We start from the raw sequence: 22,303 nt of genomic DNA, 5'->3' as shown, positions 1-22,303 counted from the left end.
ACCAGAGCAGAATCTCCTCCGCTAACAGGGAGAGGGACCGAGAATTGGTGCCCCCCTGGTGGCGAAGGTAAGCTAGGCATGTGGTGTTGTCCCCGTGGACCAACACATCCTGATCCCGAATCAGGAGGCGAAACTCCAGCAGAGCCCGACGAACCGCCTCCAACTCTAGAAAGTTGATGTGTAGGAGGGACTCCTCCTGGGTCCAGACCCCCTGGGCCTCGTGCAGGTCCAGGTGGGCCCCCCAACCCCGCGTAGAAGCGTCGGTGTACAGGAAGAGAGACGGCCGTCTCGGTTGGATAGGCACCGCAGAGTTGAGCCAGATCGGGTCCAGCCATTGGACTACAGCCTCGTGAAACCAAGGCCCGATCTGGACCAACTCGGTGTAATCGAGAGGCCTGGAAGTCCGATCTGCTACTGCCCGTTGCAGGGGACGTTTGTGTAGCCTTGCAAGGGGCAGCAGCAGAGCGACAGACTCCATGGAACCCAACAGTTCCGCCAGCCGCCTGTGAGGAACAGCGCGGCAAGCCTGAATGGAGAGGATCTTTCGCCTCAGGGAGAGGATTCTGTCCGGGGAGGGAGACACAGTGTAAAGCACTGTGTCGAACGCCATCCCCAAGTAGCAAAACTGCTGGGCTGGCACGAGGTCTGACTTGTGCCACTGTATCTGGAACCCCAAAGCATGGGTCCGTTCCAGGACCTGCCGGGTGTGTTGGAGGCATTGATCGCGAGACTGGGCCAGGGTGAGCCAATCGTCCAAATATTGACGCAGACGCACACCCTGAGCTCTGACCAACGCCGCCAGCTCCTTGACCACCTTTGTAAAAATCAGCGGGGCCAAGGACAGGCCGAATGGGAGGGCCCGAAACTCGAACACTGTGCCCTCCCAAACAAACCGGAGCAGATGTCGGTACCCCGGGGCCACCAGGATGTGGAAGTAAGCATCCTGGAGGTCCACAGACGTGGCCCAATCGTTTGGCCGGATGGCCAACCGGACCGACGAAGGGGTTTCCATCTTGAACTTGCACCTGCGAAGGTACAAGTTCAAGGTGGAGAGGTCCAACACCGGCCTGAACCTGCCGTCCTTTTTGGGGACGGTGAACAGGCGGGAGTAGAACCCCGGAGAAGGCTGAGAAAGGGGGTAGACAGCCTTCTTCTCGACCAACGAGTTCACCTCGTCTTGAAGAGCCTGCCATCTGGCAGGGTCTCGAGGAGGGGGGAACGTCAAAGGTAGAGCGGACAATGGAGGTTGTGACGACAGCGGTAGAGAAAACCCCGACCCCACCACCCTCAAGATAAACTGGTTGGAGACCAGTCTGCCCCACATGTCGCGGGCCCGAAAAAGGGAACCGACGGACGAAAGAGGGGCAACTTGAGGGGGCGTCAACGTAGGGCCGGGACTCACTGAAAATTCTGCTGGCGGGCAGGCGCAGGCTTGCGACCACCCCCCTGGTGGTGCTGCTTACCCTTACCTGTCTGAGCACCCTTCTTCTTACGCTTGGGAGCACGAGAAGCCGGGGCCGCAGGGGGGAACGCGACAGGCGCCTGAGAGGAGGAAGAAGGAGGCAGTGAAACTGGCTTCTTCTTCTTCTTCTTCTGAGGCTGGGAGCTGGAGGTGACTGTAGCACTTCTCTTACTCCCCGCCGACGTCGCCGAAGCAGCGAGGCCAACCATCAGAGAATCAGTGTTCCTCTGGCGTGTGGACTCCACCACAGAACGGACAGTGCCCGGATGAAAAAGGGAAGAAGGCTGAGGAAACGTGTTCCTCAGACTCTTCCTCATATCCGGAGGCACTAAAGAAGTAGCCAGAAAATGATCACGGAACAGGGCCAACAAGTGGACCCGTGTTCCAATGGCCAATTCTGCCGCAGTCGTCACGCACGATCGCACGGCATGCAAAGCCCGATCCACTCGAACCGTGTCAAGGACCCGAGTGGAATCGGACTCTGCCCGATCGGGAGGGTCCAACAGTGTGGACAGCGTGCTCATCCATGTCAAGGCCTGTGATTGGGCCTCGACAATGGAAGAAACGGTGGCCTCAAGATTGTGGAACGAAGCAGAGCTCAGTTCCACCTTCTTGACCGAAGGCACCTCCCCAACGAACACATCACCGTCAGCCCCACCCTGAACACTCGAAGTCTGGAAAGGGAGAGTTCGAGAGTCAAAGGGAAAAGGGAGGGACGAAACAGATTGGACACGAGGAAACAGTGGAGGTGCGCCTCCCGAAGGAAAGCACGGCACTGAATCCGCGTCCTCCCGAGGAACATAGGTCGCGTTCGCACGTGAATCTGTACTCCTCAGGCGATGTGCTGCCGCTTCCACCGTGGCACTAAGACTAGGGTGGAACGCGAATTGCTGGCGGCCGGATCGTTCATAAAACGAGCCGCCGGCAGACGCGGCGTGTGCCTCCCGCGCCCGGGCCGAAGCGGACTCCAAGGACGAGAGGGCGTCGGAGGGAAGGACGTCCTGAAACTGTTCAAACGTCCTTCTAGCTGTGCGAGGGAGAGCCTCCTGCCTCTCGTCCTCAGACTCCACGTCCTGTGTGTCAACCGAAGGGTTGGGAACACTAGACGACAGACGCTTAAGAGAGGCATCCGTGGCGTCAAGACGCCGCGTGATGTCTGTCATGTACTGTTGGAAAGTACGAAGCATAGCTTCGGAAGTTCCATCAGAAACCGGCAAGGGTAGAGGATCAGTGTTAACCTCAGGGCGACCCTGATCCTCCTCCCCATCGTCCTCTGACTCACTCTCCTCTTCACTTCCCGACAACTCCTCAACAGCAGGAGTGTAGGAAGCTTGAGGGGGAGGAGCCGAAAGTGATGAAGTAGACTGTGACGAAACGCCCACTGAAGCAAGAGGCCGCGAAGACCCCTGCCCCAAAGACGAAACGTCTCCAGCAGCCGAAGGGAGAGAACAACAAAAACCCTGCGACTGTTGGGTCAGTCCAGCCAACGAACCCCCGCCATTTATAGACTGAACAGGGACCCATCGGGTCTGATCAGAAAAGAAATGGTCCGGTCCGGTCGGGGGTGCCGATCCGGTCCGGTCGGGTGGTCCGGTGTTCCGGTGGTCCGGTCCGGTCCGGTCGAGTGGTCCGGTGTTCCGGTGGTCCGGTCCGGTCCGGTGGTCCGGTCCGGTCCCGTACCATCCGGAGGTCCCGTTCGGCACAGAACCATCCGTACCCACAAAAGTGTTCGGGTGGTTCGGTCCGGACGTGGAAACACCGTACCATCCGGACCCGTAGGTCCGGTGGTCCGGTGTGTTCCGGTTCGGTGCCAGACCACCCGGACCAACAGAGGTGGTCGGGTGGTCCGGTCCCGACCGGACCACTGGTCCCGTACCGTACCATCCGGACCCGTAGGTCCGGTGGTCCGGTGTGTTCCGGTTCGGTGCCAGACCACCCGGACCAACAGAGGTGGTCGGGTGGTCCGGTCCCGACCGGACCACTGGTCCCGTACCGTACCATCCGGACCCGTAGGTCCGGGGGTCCGGCAAGGGCCAGAGGTACTGTCCCGCACCGGACCCTAAGGTCCGGTACGGTCCCGTACCATGGGTCCCGTCCGGACCAAACCCGGAGGTCAAGTCCAGTCGGGACCCGTGGGTCCGGTTCGATCCCGACCCGTAAGCCTGGACCGTTCCGGACCCTTGGTCCGGACCATCCGTCACCCGAACACCAGACGCTAAGGAATGGCGTGGGGTCAAGACGGTCCGGTCGGAGGTGTCGGTTTGAGCAACAGAAACAATGTTCCCGTCGCCCTGACCATTCGACAGAAGTACCACGTTCTGTCGAACACCTCCACGTCCAGTAACTAGTCGGCCGGAGCGTTTCATAGAGGGACAGCCACCAGTCACACGGACGTCAGAGGGAACCGTAGTAGCAGTGGTCGTAGGCACGATGCCTGAAACCCCTGCCCCCACAGGACCGCCCTGAACGGGGTCAATTCGCATCCCAACCCCAGCGGGGAGGGAATTCATAGACCCCGTCATCTCCTCCGATCTCCCCCCCCATGAGTCCGAGACTACTGTCGAAACAGCAGTAGACGACCCAGCGAGGGAGTTCAGAGGAGGACCCGTGTCCCTCCTGGCTTCCACAGCGGTGGAAACCGAGGAGGGCACAGGAGAGGCACCGGAAAAGAAAGAAGTCGAAACCTGAGTCTCTCCCGTAGCCCCTAGATCAGATTCACCAACCCCCAAAGAGGGTTGGGAATCGACCCGCCCCCGGATTCGAGCCAGGGAGGAGAAGGAAACCTTCCCCCCAGGCTTGAAACCGGGAGGAGCTGAAGCCTGAGACTGAGGGCCGGACAACGGCGTCGAAGGGGGGGAAGCGTGTTCCACGGAAGGAGAAGGAGAAAGACGCTTTTTCTTTCCCCTCGACCTTCCCCGAACCTTCGACGGCGCAGCCCCGCCCGAAGTCCCAGGTTCAAGCCCAGCCTGTTTGAGCAAGCTCGCATTGAGCTTGCTCAAACAGGCTTTCTCCGCCCTCCCTCGCCGCAAACGCAAAGCGTTTGGGGAGGGAGAGTCGGAGCGCCGAAAGGTCCCCCTGTCCGTGCGCAAAACATGACGCTGTGCGCCCGGAGAAGGGTTGCCCCCGGCAGACTCTGGTTCCGTAGAACCAGAGCCCAAAACAAGACGAGACATCCTACCTCGCCCTGTACGTACCCTTAAAAAATCGAGAATTAACAAAATTCAAAGAAAATTAGGTCAATACTCAAGTGAATGAGGCGAAACGAGAAGCAGACGACCGGTCACCACGAAGTAGGACGGTAGGCACGCCGAGTCCGCCACACAACAACGGAGGCACAAGTTGGAAGAAAAACAACGTAGCCTCAAGCCAGAAGTGGAATAACACACAAAAATCCAACAGGTGGTAATCCACACAGAAAAGAAGACTCTAGAATCCAAAATAATCCGGGAGCGCAGCAGAAACACAGCCTACTGTCACGCGCGAAAAAAGAAAGAGGACGCGCCACCTACATCCTGTAAGGGGGAAGCACTCAGACAGTGCTTGGGATCCACGGTGGCGCATGGTTATGGGAGATAATTGTACCCACGCAGCGTTTTGTCCAATTTTTTCGGCCTATAATAGATAATGTGCAAGAATAGTACTGTCGAGGTAAGTGTTATATTGACAGACCCTTTTGTCAATCGTGGGATCTTTAACGTGCACACCCCATTTATTTCTTACAAGGAACTGATCCTGCACAGGGTACAGTACCAAGCGAAAGCCGGCCACCCCCTACTTTCAATCGACATTGTTGCATAAGGGGCGTGGGCGCTTGCAAGGTAGTTTATGGTATAATATCACAGTCAACACCGTTGGCAGTGCTGCGAATGTAACTTAAGCATTTAATGCTGATGAAAACAAAGACTTAGCTAATAACGATAACTTTGTAGTTTTACAAAAATGAAGAAAAAACATGGGGAAAAAAATCCCTGCTGTGTTTAAGTTGACTCGGTTTCCCTCTTTATTTGGTTTCCCTCTTTATTTGCATGACTTGCTCAACCTATTGTGTTTGTTCAAAATCATAATTACTCCTTTCCCACCTGCCTTTTTCAAAATGTAAGTGGTTTATTAGTTATCTAATTACTAATTGATTAATATATTTTTTACAGCGCCCACTGCATGCAGCTGTTTCACTTCATCCAATGTCAATGAAAAAAGCGTGGTGACATATACCATGAAATCTACGTAAAATAAAGTTTTGCTGGTTGCACTTTCATCTAAATCAATTCCCTCACTATGCAGCTTTTCAAAGATGGAAACCAATACGGACCGTTGTGTATCTTTCTTTCTTTCTTTCTTTATTTGGTGTTTTACGTCGTTTTCAACCACGAAGGGTTATATCGCGACGGGGAAAGGGGGGAGATGGGATAGAGCCACTTGTCAATTGTTTCTTGTTCACAAAAGCACTAATCAAACATTTGCTCCAGGGGCTTGCAACGTAGTACAATACTGGGAGAATGCAAGTTTCCAGTACAAAGGACTTAACATTTCTTACATACTGCTTGACTAAAATCTTTACAAACATTGACTATATTCTATACAAGAAACACTTAACAAGGGTAAAAGGAAAAACAGAATCCGTTAGTCGCCTCTTACGACATGCTGGGGAGCATCGGGTAAATTCTTCCCCCTAACCCGCGGGGGGACCGTTGTGTATCATTCTAGGCTACCCTCCCAAGATTTCAGTATTTTGCCAGAACGAAAAGGCGTACTCCTTCAGGTGTAAACAGTATGGCTCACCATCTGAGATGTGGCCAAGCTCTTACATGGGACAAGACCATTCCTCCACTAGGTCACATACCAACAATCAACAGCCTATGTGCTCTTTGTGAACAATGGAAATTGTTTGATGTATTTGTTTTGTAAAAGCCACCAGTGGCAGTGAAGGCGTTGATTTTTGTTATGAGACCACAAGTGGAGGGATGGTCTTATCCCATGTATACAGTGTGGCCAGATCGATCTGAGACAGGAGTATGCCTTTAACATGCCAGCATAGAGAACAGGCAAAGCTACCTTAACAACCAGGTCATAATGATCTGAAATAAACACAAAACTGGTTCTTCTTTCTCTGTATCCTTTTGGCAATATGGTATCGTCCATAAGAGCACACAAACATCGACCATTAACTTGACAGTGATTTTTCAAACAACTACACAAATTTGACACAAAAATGACACTAAAGTGACAACTCAGCTTTGTTCTCTGAGGTTATTATCTGCAAAAATAAAAAACGGATCCTTCTACTTCTACTTCTGTGTCATTGTATTAAAGTGTTTATATGGCGCCATGCATGCATACACAATAACCATTCAGATCTATTCACTCCGCTTAACGTGAACCACACAGTTGATATCTTTCCAAACAGCAGAACCAGACATGGTCATACAAGGTCAATTAAAGGTGACAAGAGGAGGGTCTAGATCTAGGTCTAGGTCTAGGTCGCACCCCAGGGAGCTGGAGAGCTGTTGCGTTACTTTGGTATCCGGTTCTGACAACGCTTCAGCCAATTGGGGTTGACTCTTACAGCGATGCAGTTGGTTCTGTAAACGATAAACACAAGGTCTTTCAAAATTGAAGGGGCTTTAATAACCCCATGCTGATCAGTGTGTTTTCTAACCGGAAGTTCGAGTTCCCCCAACAAAACATATAGCCTTTACCTTGGGTCTGTTGATTATGCTGGGTCATATAGGGTCCTGCAAGTCTTGAATATTTCAATGTTCCATATAAACCTTACCCTCGTTGTTTTTACACTTAGTCAAGTTTTGACTAAATGTTGTAACATAGACGGGGTCGATGTGTATGTGTGTGTGTCTGTGTGTGTCTGTGTATGTGTACAAGGATTCAAAGAAAACTACTGGAACGATTTTCATGAAACGTGACATGAGAGTTCCTGGGTATGATACCCCCAGAGGTTTTTTTCATTTTTTCAATAAATGTCTTTGATGACATCATATGTATATCCGGATTTTAGTGATAGTTGAGGCGGAACTCTCATGCCCTCATTTTTCAACCAAATTGATTGAAAGTTTGGTCAAGCAATCTTTGACTCAGTCAGGACGGACTTTGGGATTGCATTTCTGCTCGGATGCTTAAAAATTAGTTAATTAGTTTGCTCATTTAAGTTGTCATTAAAAACGAATTTTCCCTCACAGATTAGGCCAAAAAGAAAAATATGTCTGTTTCCGGTAACATCGCCACAAAAAATAGGGTCGGTCGTTTTTTATTTTTTATTTTTATTTTATTTTTATAAAACCCTTTTTCTTTTGTTTTTGTTAACGTCTTTTTATGTGTGTTTTTTTTAGTTTTTTTTTTAAACACTTCCTTAGTTTACTTACAATTATTTAGCACATGTTTTTGACCTAGATATATTGAAACTAAATAAAGTATACTTGAGGTGGGTTTTTTTTGTGGTTTTTTTGGTGCAAAAAGCGAAAAAAAACCTTTAGGGTCAGCGCTTAAAATTAGGGTCGGTCGGGTTACCGGAAACAGACATATTTTTCTTTTTGGCCTTACACAATCATTGCATTGTATTCCTCATCTTCTCCTGAATTCAAAAATAGATATGTAATGTTTATACTTTAAAAACGCGCTCAGAATTAAAAACAATAGGTAGAGTATATTATTTGCATGTTTTGCGAAGACGAGCGTGACCCATCTCGGTCTTTGGTTGTGGTTAGTCGAGACTATCTTAATATAGTCTCGGCGATAACTGTTTTTTTGTGTTAATCTGTTACTCTGATTCGGACAGCTTGACAATGTTTTTATATCGCTTCACGCAGCTAAATGTTTTATTCCTGATTTTTCAATGTGAGTGGTCTATCAGTTTCTAATTTTTGCCTTTTGGTAATTAAATACTAGTCTTTTGAACACCTGGTGAGAACCAAAAGGTTGAGGATCCAAAATGTCGAGGACATTTGGTGGAGGCCAGGTCAAAATGTTGAGTGCGACAAAAGGTTGAGTGTGACAAAATGTTGACAGCAAATCGTCCAGGAGACAAAAGGTTGAGGATTGAAAAAAGGTCGAGATTTGAAACTGACGATTTCATGGTCTGTGAATTAAAGTCAATAGGTATGAGTAAGATGTAAACAACTCAAGCAGTTGAGCAATACCGTGACATTTGTGATAGTCGTTTTCAGCAGACAAGATCAGTGTCGAGCTGTGTTCACTGTTGACCACACTACACTTCATTTAACGACAAAGCCATGGGTCTGTCAACGCAAAAAAACACCGGCCACTCGAGGCACCATTCGTACAAACATTATTCAGATTAACTATAATACGAACACGACATTTATGAAAGGCAAAATTGGCACTCAAAGCGGCATTTTACTTCAGGTATGAATAATCAAAGATAATAAAATCTGCACTATTTGTCCCCTTGACATTCTACTGTCAATATTTTGTCACACTCGACCTTTTGTGACCCTTGACCTTTTGTCACCTTCAACCTATTGACTCAACCAATTGCCTTGACCTTTTGTGCCTCTATGTTTTGAACCTCGACCTTTTGTCGCACACCCAGAGGAAGTACAGGCTGCCCTAACCTTGTGTAAGTTGACAGCCTTCGCCATGGCAACCTGCAGCAGCCCAGACATCTCAAGCATTGTCTGCATGTCGATCTCGTCGTTGATCTCCTCCTGCAGTAGTTCCTCAATCACATTCTCCAGGGTGATGATCCCCACGATCTCAGAAGTCTGGGGGACAGATATTTATCACAAATGTAAGCAGGTAACCGAGCGCCCCCCCGGCCGGGTCATACCTAAGACTTTAAAATTGGCAATCTAGTGGCTGCTCCGCCTGGCGTCTGGCATTATGGGGTTAGTGCTAGGACTGGTTGGTCCGGTGTCAGAATAATGTGACTGGGTGAGACATGAAGCCTGTGCTGCGACTTCTGTCTTGTGTGTGGCGCACGTTATATGTCAAAGCAGCACCGCCCTGATATGGCCCTTCGTGGTCGGCTGGGCGTTAAGCAAACAAACAAACAAACAAACAAACAAACCGAGTGCCCGAAGCACAACAATCACCTTTGAAGGCAAAGTAATTGAAACAGGATTGAGGTTTTAATTTCTTAGCCCTACAAAATCTGCTATGGGTACGCACAGGTTCTGAAGAGCACACAAGGAGACAGCATCAGCCGGACCCCATCACACACACAACTCTTTTGACAGGTTTTTTTTTTTTTTTTTTTTTTTTGCCTAACGCCCAGCCGACCACAAAGGGCCATATCAGGGCGGTGCTGTTTTGACATATAACGTGCGCCACACACAAGACAGAAGTCGTAGCATAGGCTTCATGTCTCACCCAGTCACATTATTCTGACACCGGACCAACCAGTCCTAGCACTAACCCCATAATGCCAGACGCCAGGCGGAGCAGCCACTAGATTGCCAATTTTAAAGTCTTAGGTATGACCCGGCCTGGGTTCGAACCCACGACCTCCCGATCACGGGGCGGACGCCTTACCACTAGGCCACCGTGCCTGTCTTTTGACAGGTGTCTAACCGGTGACTGACATACAACAAATGTCCAGCTACTATAAATAGCCCATGCTCAAGCTGTCAAGGACGGCAGCAAACTCTGCAGAGAGTCTGCCGTGAAGGGTGACGTAGTAGTCTCCCTGTCACCAGGCATGGGAATTACAAAAAGTAAAAACGGCTGAAAATGTGTAAGTTATATCAAAGTCGACGGCGGGAAGCGCCTAGCCTTACTAGGGGGGTCCGGGGGCTTGCTTGCATTTTTTCTCTCCAAAGAACCCAAATTGTGCAATTTGGTGTCATCTGAGCTCCAAGTTTGCCATTAAATTAACTTTTTAAAACCATTTTTGCCTCCCCCATTTATTTTTTCGGCGGACACTTTTGCTTTTTTGGCGGAACAAACAAATATTTATGCGGAAATTTGCCTTTCGGTGGACAATTCCCATGCCTGGTCACATATACAGGGATTTCTTGGTTCGTTTTGACCTGCCCGCATTGACCTGGACTTGGTATGGTCCATATAATTTCATTTGTCCATGCATATGTAGCTAGCGCCAAATATTCCTTTTTTCTGTGAAATTTTATACTTCTTTCAGAGGGGTGGGGATAGTTTTAGAAACAGGAGAAAGAGTTACTGTAAACAAATGTTACAGTGTGTGTGTGTGTGTGTGTGTGTGTGTGTGTGTGTGTGTGTGCGTGCGTGCGTGCGTGCGTGCGTGCATGCGTGCGTGTGTGTGTGTGTGCGTGCGCCTTACATTGTCTTCATACAACTCATCTTCGATAGTCAGCAGCGGTTTGGTGTCATCCTGTCTGTAAACACTATCTCCGCTGGCACCAGAATGCAGTAGTCCTGTTTTCTTCTGCACCATAGCAAGGTGACCTGCACATGTAGTTATGACAATCTGAACTCACTTTTCATCTTAGTGATTTTCCATAACAATACTGATACAGTCAAGCCATGTTGACAACAACCACTAAAGCGAGTGACCTAAGGCCAAAAAAAAAAATTGTCTGTTTCTGGTCACCCGACCGACCCTAAATTTCGGCGCCGACCCTAAACTTTTTTTTTCCAAACTCAAATTTTTTTATTTTTATTATTTTGGTGGTAAAGGACAGGGTGAGAAAATGAACAACAAAAACATGTGAAAACGAAAGTCCGCTGACGATTTGTAAATGTGTTGAGTGTCTTGTCTCTATGTATAGTGAATCCAGTCTCTTTGCGCGATTTTTAAAGTTAGTTTTATTGGTCTACATTTGGGGTTAAAAAAAAAAAATAAAAAAAATAAAAAATAAAAAAATCCCTACCTACCGACCCTATTTTTTTTAGCCATGTTACCAGAAACAGACAATTTTTTTTTTTGTGTGCCTAAACTGGATTTTACATGTCGACAGGTGTTCGCTATGAACAAGTGATTTCATACCCTTAACTTACTTTTCCCAGTCCGAAACAGATTGAGGAGGTCAAAGAGAGGCATGTCCTCATCAACAAACATAGCAGGGCGAGCGTACGCGCGGGACTGCAAAACCTGCGCCACTGGAGTGGCGTCAGCAGGGCTGAGCTTGATCAGCGTCTTTGTCAACAGCAGCCCTATTACGTTTGACCGATCTCCTGCGTACACTGGTATCCGGGAATGACCTCGAGTAATGATCTGAAATTAAAAAGAAAACAATGTCTCTTTTGTATTAATATTCCTACGGCATCTCCTTTAGGAGCCGCCATATTATACAGGACCTTTCTCCTGCCTGGCCAGGTATGCTATAGAGTCATTGACTAATGATCTGCAATACAGAGACCTTTTTTTTACATTTAGTCAAGTTTTGACTAAATGTTTTAACATAGAGGGGGAATCGAGACGAGGGTCGTGGTGTATGTGTGTGTGTGTGTGTGTGTGTGTGTGTGTGTCTGTGCGTGTGTGTGTGTGTGTGTGTCTGTCTGTGCGTGTGTGTGTGTAGAGCGATTCAGAGTAAACCACTTGACCGATCTTCATGAAATTTTACATGAGAGTTCCTGGGTATGATATCCCCGGAATTTTTTTTCATTTTTTCGATAAATGTCTTTGATGACGTCATATCCGGCTTTTTGTAAAAGTTGAGGCGGCACTGTCACACCCTCATTTTTCAATAAAATTGATTGAAATTTTGGCAAAGCAATCTTCGACGAAGGACGGACTTTGGTATTGCATTTCAGCTTGGAAGCTTAAACATTAATTGATGACTTTGGTCATTAAAAATCTGAAAATTGTAATTAAAATTATTTTTTTATAAAATAATCCAAAATTACGTTCATCTTATTCTTCATCATTTTCTGATTCCAAAAACATATAAATATGTTATATTCGGATTAAAAACAAGCTTTGAAAATTAAAAATATAAAAATTATGATTAAAATAAAATTTTCGAAATCGATTTTTCACACATACACCACGACCCTCGTCTCGATTCCCCCTCTATGTTAAAACATTTAGTCAAGTCATTTAGTTCTTGTACATCATTGTAAAGAGTGTGAATGACGTTTTAGTTTAGATGTCAAGCGCTTAGAGCAAGCCTTTTTAATGAAAGTTTTTGATTTAGCGCTATATAAATGTTCTTCTTATTATTATTATTATTATTATTAATTTCATCTTATTCCTTGTTGGTTTCTGATTCCAAAAACATATATATATGATATGTTTGGATTAAAAACACGCTCAGAAAGTTAAAACGAAGAGAGGTACAGAAAAGCGTGCTATGCAGCACAGCGAAACCACTACCGCGCTAAACAGGCCCGTTAATGTCACTGCCTTTTGCACGAGCGGCGGACTACGGTCACTGTGAAAAAATGCAGTGCGTTTAGTTTCATTCTGTGAGTTCCACAGCTTGAATAAATGTAGTAATTTCGCCTTACGCGACTTGTTTGTTTTTACCCTCATCGTTTGATATTTTACAGTAAATGCTCATATGATATCTTCGTTAGGAGCATATTGTGTGCGTTGAAGCTTGAAATGTAGACAGTTCTGTTAGGCACCAATATTCTCTCATTTAGTAGCAGACAGCAAAACTCACAATTTGGCATAAAAGCTTGAAATATAGGCAATTGTGCTGGGGCCTTCTTATCTCTCCTCTCTGACTTACCTGGGTCACGCCGCAGGAGAGAAAAAAAGAAGCACAGCTTGTCCGTACAAGACCACTCTGCAGGAGAAGCTGTTTGACAACATGGTGGCCCTAAAGAAGCTGGGGTGGCCAAATCTCAAAATTTAAACTTGCCAACCAGACCAGAAACTTCAAAAAAGTCACTAGCCCGCCAGACATTTTGTTGGCCCGGTACATACCACAGCTGTTGCAACTGCAGCGTTTCCCCGTCGTCGGCATCCGTCGGTCCCATGGATCTGCGTCTGGAGAAGTCTGCAGCGTTTATAACACTTTGAAAGTAGATAGTACAACCAGAAGTGTTGCATTTGACCATAATTTTTACTGGCCAGCTAGCCGGGAGGATTTTGTACTCACCACTGGCGATTAGGCGATGGATTTGGCCATCCCTGAGTCGTGAGGGTCTAAAAGGAGCAAACAAGAAGAAGAAGACCTACGTGCGTCATGGTTTCATGGTCCAGTTTGGCCTCCAAGCTGATCATATAGACATCAGATATTGAGATCATGGCTGTACCAGCAGTCTTGAATTTCATGTCCAAAGCACCCTGAAGGAGACACAATCGGGAAAATCAACACCAACACTCAACGCAAGTGGACTGCTATCACCGGGTAACAACTCTTTTGCTCAATAAATAAAGAAAGTCTACTGTCTGCATGATAATGTAGGATTTTTTGTTTGTTCGTTCATGGGCAGAAACTCCCACGGCTTTGACGTGTATGACCGTTTTTACCCCGCCATTTAGGCAGCCATACGCCGCTTTCGGAGAAAGCATGCTGGGTATTTTGGTGTTTCTATAACCCACCGAACTCTGACATGGATTACAGGATCTTTTTCGTGCGCACTTGGTCTTGTGCTTGCGTGTACACACGGGGGTGTTCGGACACCGAGGAGAATCTGCACACAAAGTTGACTCTGAGAAATAAATCTCTCGCCGAACGTGGGGACGAACTCACGCTGACAGCGGCCAACTGGATACAAATCCAGCGCAGTACTGACTGAGCTACATCCCTGCCCATAATGTAGGATGAAAACACAGTTACACACAAATGCATGCGCGTGCATGCACACACACACACACACACACACATTAAAAAAACCGAGAATTAAGGATCTAATACCACAGCACACAGCATAGCCAGACAAGACCCCTTTTGCAGGTGAATTGAGCTGTTGGTGACCTGTTGGTTCTTCAGAAAACAACAGCTTTTATTCACATTACCATAGTATAAGTCTCAGGCAATTAATTGATTGAGGAAGAAGAAGAAGAATAAGAAGAGATACCTTGATGATGAGAACTTCATCAATGGTGAGCTGCTCATCCTTGTCGTGTTCCCCGTTCTTGTGAGCTTTGCCGGGGCCGTGCATGTCCACCAGAACCTTCAGTTGCCCACGGCGATAGAATGTGCCATGATCTTCACCCAGAATGCAGTCCAACAGCTTGGATAACGGCCAGGAGATGATGAACAAAAGCCCCATCAGCATGTACACCAACCTAAAATGCAAGGGAGATAATCATAGGCGACTCGAGCACAAGACCAAGTGCGCACAGAAAAGATCCTGTAACACATGTCAGAGTTCGGTGGGTTATAGAAACAAGAAAATACCAAGCAAGCTTCCTCCGAAAGCAGCGTATGGCTGCTACCTTAATGGCGGGGTAAAAACGGTCATACACGTAAAATTCCACTCGTGCAAAATCACGCGTGTACGTGTGAGTTTCAGCCCACGAACGCAGAAAATCATAGGCGACTGATGTTATTATCCAGACCTGGGAACCCCTGTTTTGCACTTGGAGTATTCTCAAACAAACTTGGTGTATTTACAGAAAAATGAGCGTACTCCACACAGCATTTGAACATCCATGATTCAAACATGCTTCACGTACACGCGTCCGTCGCACCGTTAATTAAGTTTACCCAAAAAAATGCTTCACTGACAAAAATTGTAATCGTGTCAAAATACTGGATTGGCTTCGGGATGAGCTTTTGAAGAAAAGTAGTCTAGGAATTGTTCTCGTCGTATTTTTTTCCCACTGACCGTTTGTTTGTTTGTTTGCTTAACGCCCAGCCGACCACGAAGGGCCATATCAGGGCGGTGCTGCTTTGACATATAACGTGCGCCACACACAAGACAGAAGTCGCAGCACAGGCTTCATGTCTCAACCAGTCACATTATTCTGACACTGGACCAACCAGTCCTAGCACTAACCCCATAATGCCAGACGCCAGGCGGAGCAGCCACTAGATTGCCAATTTTAAAGTCTTAGGTATGACCCGGCCGGGGTTCGAACCCATGACCTCTCGATCACGGGGCGGACGCCTTACCACTAGGCCAACCGTGCCGGTCCCCCCCCCCCCCCCCCCCCCCACTGTCACTACTCATCTTATTCTAGACAATCATGCGTACAAAATACGGCAAAATCGTATGGGTTCCCTTGTCTCATTATCCCATCGCTAAACAAGAAGAGCAAACGCTCGATCGAGTCACTTTCGCAGTTCTGAATATTATATGAGGCATCAGATGGACAGGAAGAAATTGCTATTCACAACACAATGAGTCACGTTCACATAAAATTTGAGCCCGGTCACTTTTATAGTTTCCGAGAAAAGCCCAACGTTAAGTTGTGTGTTGCCGAACAGAAAAGGCTAGTTATCTCCCTTGTTTTTCTGATAACGTTCGTAAAAGGCTACAGATGTAAATACTTTGATGTAAAGAATAATCCTACAAAGTTTCAATCACATCCGATGAACTTTGTCAAAGATATAAAATGTCTAATTTTTCCTTTGACGCTGACCTGTGACCTTGAAAAAGGTCAAAGGTCAACGAAACCATCGTTAAAGTGTAGAGGTCATTGGAGGTCACGACTAAACAAAATATGAGCCCGATCGCTTTGATAGTTTCCGAGAAAAGTCCAACGTTAAGGTGGTGTCTACGGACGGCCGGCCGGCCGGCCAGACGGCCGGCCGGCTGGACAGACTAACACTGACCGATTACATAGAGTCACTTTTTCTCAAGTGACTCAAAAATGTGGGTGGCTCCTTCCCACTGAAAGCTGAACTAGCAGCAACAAGAGATGTAATCAGCCACCTGCAGTTATGACACAATAACAAAGGTCTTTTACCTGCAACAGCAGTGACAAGAGGTTGGGAAATGGACAGTCTCTGAGCGTGCAAATATAGTTAACCTGTGTCTGTCATTGCCTTGATTCAAACCTGTCACCCGATGATTACAGGTCAAATGCTCAATCAACTGACCTACCAGGCCCCTGCTTTTGTGTGTGTACACACTTCACAAGAAATTCTGTTCGGAAGAAGCGTTCCTGGCAGACACTATGATGCTGCGTGCTTTGACACATTTTGTTGAAGATCTTTGTACAGGTTTAAAAACTGTGTTGATGAAATGAACAACTTGTGGTTGACCATGACATTTTGAAAACTGGAGGACCCAGGAAGGGACATTTAAAGCATCTGTTTTTGAATATTAAAAGAGAGGGCGCAAATCAAGCCACCCAAAGCACTAACTTTTCTTTCAGGGTGTGAAAAGTGAATCGTTCAAAAAGAGTATTTTGCATGAATATTAAAGCAATTAATCCAAAAACAGGTTTCTTATGCAAACGTTATAGGCATAATCCTTCTCCTGAAAACAATATGGATCACTTTCTCAGATCTGGCCAGGATTTTACATAGGACAGGATCATCCGTCCACTGTATACCAAACATCTAGTGGCTTTTACATAGGACAGGATCATCCGTCCACTGTATACCAAACATCTAGTGGCTTTTACATAGGACAGGATCATCCGTCCACTGTATACCAAACATCTAGTGGCTTTTACATAGGACAGGATCATCCGTCCACTGTATACCAAACATCTAGTGGCTTTTACATAGGACAGGATCATCCGTCCACTGTATACCAAACATCTAGTGGCTTTTACATAGGACAGGATCATCCGTCCACTGTATACCTAACATCTAGTGGCTTTTACATAGGACAGGATCATCCGTCCACTGTATACCTAACATCTAGTGGCTTTTACATAGGACAGGATCATCCGTCCACTGTATACCAAACATCTAGTGGCTTTTACATAGGACAGGATCATCCGTCCACTGTATACCAAACATCTTGTGGCTTTTACATAGGACAGGATCATCCGTCCACTGTATACCAAACATCTTGTGGCTTTTACATAGGACAGGATCATCCGTCCACTGTATACCAAACATCTTGTGGCTTTTACATAGGACAGGATCATCCGTCCACTGTATACCAAACATCTAGTGGCTTTTACATAGGACAGGATCATCCGTCCACTGTATACCAAACATCTAGTGGCTTTTACATAGGACAGGATCATCCGTCCACTGTATACCAAACATCTTGTGGCTTTTACATAGGACAGGATCATCCGTCCACTGTATACCTAACATCTTGTGGCTTTTACATAGGACAGGATCATCCGTCCACTGTATACCAAACATCTAGTGGCTTTTACATAGGACAGGATCATCCGTCCACTGTATACCAAACATCTTGTGGCTTTTACATAGGACAGGATCATCCGTCCACTGTATACCAAACATCTAGTGGCTTTTACATAGGACAGGATCATCCGTCCACTGTATACCAAACATCTTGTGGCTTTTACATAGGACAGGATCATCCGTCCACTGTATACCAAACATCTTGTGGCTTTTACATAGGACAGGATCATCCGTCCACTGTATACCAAACATCTTGTGGCTTTTACATAGGACAGGATCATCCGTCCACTGTATACCTAACATCTTGTGGCTTTTACATAGGACAGGATCATCCGTCCACTGTATACCTAACATCTTGTGGCTTTTACATAGGACAGGATCATCCGTCCACTGTATACCTAACATCTTGTGGCTTTTACATAGGACAGGATCATCCGTCCACTGTATACCAAACATCTTGTGGCTTTTACATAGGACAGGATCATCCGTCCACTGTATACCTAACATCTTGTGGCTTTTACATAGGACAGGATCATCCGTCCACTGTATACCTAACATCTTGTGGCTTTTACATAGGACAGGATCATCCGTGCACTGTATACCAAACATCTTGTGGCTTTTACATAGGACAGGATCATCCGTCCACTGTATACCAAACATCTAGTGGCTTTTACATAGGACAGGATCATCCGTCCACTGTATACCAAACATCTAGTGGCTTTTACATAGGACAGGATCATCCGTCCACTGTATACCAAACATCTAGTGGCTTTTACATAGGACAGGATCATCCGTCCACTGTATACCAAACATCTAGTGGCTTTTACATAGGACAGGATCATCCGTCCACTTAGATGTATACCAAACATCTAGTGGCTTTTTGAGAGAAAAAACGTTCACTCTGCACAGAAAGGATTCAGGTTTTTGATGCGTGTCAAGTGGAGGGATGGTCTTATCACTTGTAAAACTAAAAGCCTGGACTGATAAGGCCAACAAAAAAAATAGGTCTGTTTACGGTAACATAGGCCCAAAAAATAGGGTCGGTAGGTCGGGATTTTTTTTAATTTTTTTTTCCCCTCCAAAAACCATATTTTTACGTTATTTTGCAAAAAAAAACAAGATTTTTTTTTTTTTTTTTTTCTCCCCCCAAATGCCAAAAAAAAGTCTAGGGTCGCGCGAAAAAAAATAGGGTCGGTCGGGTTACCGTAAACAGACCTTTTTTTTTTTTTGGCCTGAGGGATAATATTGCGAGCAGTACTGTAGTCACTGTAAGGACTCGACATTTAAACGATACTTACGGAGAAAGCACAGCTCCTATGGCCAGTCCATGGCGGGTGCAAACAGCTTGCGGAATCACCCTGAAAGTAATAATAATAATAATAATAAAACATTCTTTTAATAGCGCTGTTCACCGCCAAATGGCAGTCTCATGGCGCTTTACATTAGACATTAAAATTTAACATCTTACATAAAAAGTTTTCTTGTAAGAAATAACATACAAGCATTAAAAACAATTCATAGACAACGACCACTTATAGTTATATAAAATAATCTAGAAAAATTGTTGTTAAAAAGATGAAAGAACCCAAAACAAAACACGTAAAACAGATTGACTAACTGCAGTAACTTTGCCTTACAGGACTTGTTGTTTCTTCTTCTTTTTATATTTTGTAAAAAAAAAAAAAAGGGGGGGGGGGGGGGTTTGAATATATACAGAGTGATGGCACTACTATTTTTTCAAACCGGTACACAAACTTTTATAATGCAAACTGTCCAGAAAAAAACGGTAGGCTGGTCATTGGAACCAGAAAGAGTCCAACTCAGAGTGCTGGTTTTGTTGTTTTACCAGCGAAAAAAACCGGTAGTTTTAAAAAACAACCGGTAGCCAATTTAGTTCCGATATTTTCTTATTTCAACCGGTAATTACCGGTTAATGCCAATACTGATACAGAGTTTTCACTGTACTCACAGAACCTGACATAACACACCTTACACCCAAAATCTCAGGTGTAAATATAAACACAAACTTACTCCCCGAACAGCAGGATAGCTGTCACAGACACCACAATAGCTATTAAGGGGTCGGACACTCTGTCCAAGAAGATGGGCATAGACTCAACGGCGACAGCATTGGTCAGCAGCAGAGTGACCAGTAGAAGATGGTGCCTGCTGACCAGCGGGAGGATTCGCTTGGCGTACTTCCGCTCCTTGTCCGTCCCTCCATCGCGCAGCACGGTGAGTGTGGTGGTGTCCAGTGAGAGAAGACCCATGGTCAAGCCGGACGTCAGACCTGAAAACAAACACCAAGATGTTAATTGCTAGTCAATTCCTGTAAGTGTAATATCTTGGGCAAAAATGCATATGTGTTGATACTCCTGTAGTGTGAGTAGTCAATGTGACTTCATCATGATGATTTTTTAACAGTCATGCAGTTCCTTAATTTAATTGTTGCATCAGATCCTGGTAAAAAAAAAAGTTTTTTTTTAAGGTTGTGGCTACATCCACGGGTCCGTGCCTCGAGTCCCCATGCTATATCCACGGCACTGGCTCGGAACCACTCGGAATCGTTCGGATTCACTCGGCAGTTTAGTCGTAGCCTCGCGCTGGCACAGTTGGCGCCATATTGTTGAGATGGAAGCGGAGGAAGAAACGATTAGTGTCGGCCACTCAATCAATCAATCAATCAATATGCATCTTATATCGCGCGTATTCCGTGGGTACAGTTCTAAGCGCAGGGATTTATTTATTTTTTCAATTTTTTATTCAAGGCGCAGGGATTTATTTATGCCGTGTGAGATGGAATTTTTTTTACACAATACATCAGCACAAATCTAGCAAATAGGGAAGACCAATACATCATTCTTCATCTTCCGGTTGGTAGCCTTAGTCCACAAGTTGACAACGACAAAACTCACTTTAAATAGAAAGCGTTTGAGCAAGCGACACATGCATCACACTGTATCAAAAATCACCGCAAACTAGGAAAATGCAAATCCCGAATAAACATGGAAGTTTAGCTAACGAGGTTCGTATTAAGGAGGGGAAAGTGCTGCTGATCGATCTTTGGACGCTGTATACCACTCATGAAGTTTAACTTTTGATTAAAAGTGGAATTTTGACTTTGATATCTGACAGCTGACGTCCTAGTCATGTCAGTGAAGTGCCGAACCGAAGGCAGGAAAATGTTGGGCGAGCCTGAGTAGCGTCCCTTGAGTCTGTGCCGTGGATATAGCACCGGGACTCGAGGCACGGACCCGTGGATGTAGCCACAACCTTTTTTTAAAATGCCTGAGGTGATTGCACTCAGAATTAATCCACAACGAAGCATCCTGTCTTTTACAGGATGAAATTGACAACGAAACACATTCCGAACAAAATAAAGCGATGTCGGCTTCTGAGACAAATTCCCCACGAACTACATCCAGTGGGCATCCATCCATCCAAAACAGGCTAGGAATGGAAGATTAACACTCGCACCTGCAACCAGTATAAGTCCTGTGTATATTCCGAAATAAACCCAAAACTCTTTGTCATGGTATGTCAGGCGTTCCTCTGGAAGGTTATACACACTGCCATTACAGCTGACAGACTCTTTGCTGATCCTCGTGCAGCTAATGAAGTGGGCGACCACGTCTGCTCCCATCTTTCGTGCTTTCGCGGCCAAGGGGAAGGATAACTATCAACATCATTGCGAAAGTACATGGAGTCGTGTCCCCTACTTTGTTGCAGCACTGACGACTCAGGGTCATTCTCTAAAACTGCAACTGAATAGTGCGCCAGTTTCGTGAAACAAACAATACAGAAACGATACAAAAGTCGCTTCAAGCGATATGAAAATAGTTGCTCAATCTGTTGGCCTAAAACTAAAACTGATCGACACTGAAAACCTGGGATATAGATAGATATATAAGAAGCGAGAGGGAGAGTAACAATAAAAGTTCGATGAATGAATTGCTGAATGTTCTCTGTCCTCTTTTATTGCATAACACACACGCACACAATCACCAAGCATTTAAAATAAAAGTTAAAAATAGGTCCGTCAGACTAATGCTACTTTTCCAATAAACACTTTCAACACTAAGTCTGAAAAAGGTGGAAACACATACTCCGCACTCAAATCAAAAGTAGCTTGAGTCAAATCTCTTATCTACTACAAAAACTGAAGTTCTGTTGCCACTCAGTCAACACTATGAGTCACTATACTAGTGTGTGCTCTACCAACACACAACACGCTCTAGAAAAAAACCCACGCCGCGTAATAAACACGGTAATAAACACGCTATCCCACCAAGAGTCCGCCGGCTCGGCTGGGAAAACAAAAAGTAAAAGCAAAGTCAGTCATCATAACTACAATTACAATTATTCAAGTTCCAGTATTAAAATACATCATGCATGTTTGGTTTTCTCAATCTTATGTGCCCCCTGTGCCCCCCCCCCCCCCCCCCCCCCCCTCGTCCGCCCCTGTAGATAGGTCCCTGATAATACTGTGCCAGATAGTACATTTGTTTGGTCATTTGCAATCATTCCAGTCTTTCGCACCACTCTTCTTCATCAGTGTTCTTTTATATCAGTACAGCTTAGTCAAACTCATCTGTCTTACTCCCACAATCGTGCTCTCCATCCTCACAACTCTCTCCAGAACATTCCTGTTTATAACTTAACTTTCACTGAAGCGCAAACAAACGAAGAAGACTAAAAAGTTTAAGTTAAAAGCTTA

The 22,303-nt window shown here is 45.9% G+C and overlaps 1 protein-coding gene and 1 long non-coding RNA gene across 2 annotated transcripts in view; both read right to left on the bottom strand.

Annotated features, from left to right (window-relative positions):
• The window catches only part of LOC138961467 (uncharacterized), a 394,970-nt gene that overhangs the window by 157,806 nt on the left and 214,861 nt on the right, over positions 1-22,303 (bottom strand). The gene's annotated exons all lie outside the window — the stretch shown is intronic.
• On the bottom strand, positions 10,035-19,871 carry LOC138960817 (uncharacterized). Its single transcript, XM_070332461.1, has 7 exons — positions 19,618-19,871; positions 18,885-18,944; positions 14,384-14,594; positions 13,539-13,646; positions 11,408-11,624; positions 10,731-10,855; positions 10,035-10,118 (listed from the first exon to the last, which is right to left on the bottom strand). Exons 1-7 carry the CDS (start codon positions 19,854-19,856, stop codon positions 10,035-10,037), a joined length of 1,044 nt encoding a protein of 347 aa, XP_070188562.1. The 5' UTR covers positions 19,857-19,871.

This window comes from Littorina saxatilis, linkage group LG3 (assembly GCF_037325665.1).
Source record: "Littorina saxatilis isolate snail1 linkage group LG3, US_GU_Lsax_2.0, whole genome shotgun sequence".
Lineage (NCBI taxonomy): Eukaryota > Metazoa > Mollusca > Gastropoda > Littorinimorpha > Littorinidae > Littorina > Littorina saxatilis.
The sequence above is the reverse complement of the archived record's forward strand: the minus strand, read 5'-3'. Positions and strand labels throughout refer to the sequence as shown.

Coding starts and splice junctions, on each gene's coding strand:
- LOC138960817 (XM_070332461.1), bottom strand. CDS start 19,856: ATGGGTCTTCTCTCACTGGACACCACCACACTCACCGTGCTGCGCGAT. Junction 10,856..11,407: donor TCTGTTTCGGACTGGGAAAA/GTAAGTTAAGGG, acceptor CTACATGTGCAG/GTCACCTTGCTATGGTGCAG. Junction 10,119..10,730: donor ATGAGTTGTATGAAGACAAT/GTAAGGCGCACG, acceptor GCCTGGTGACAG/GGAGACTACTACGTCACCCT.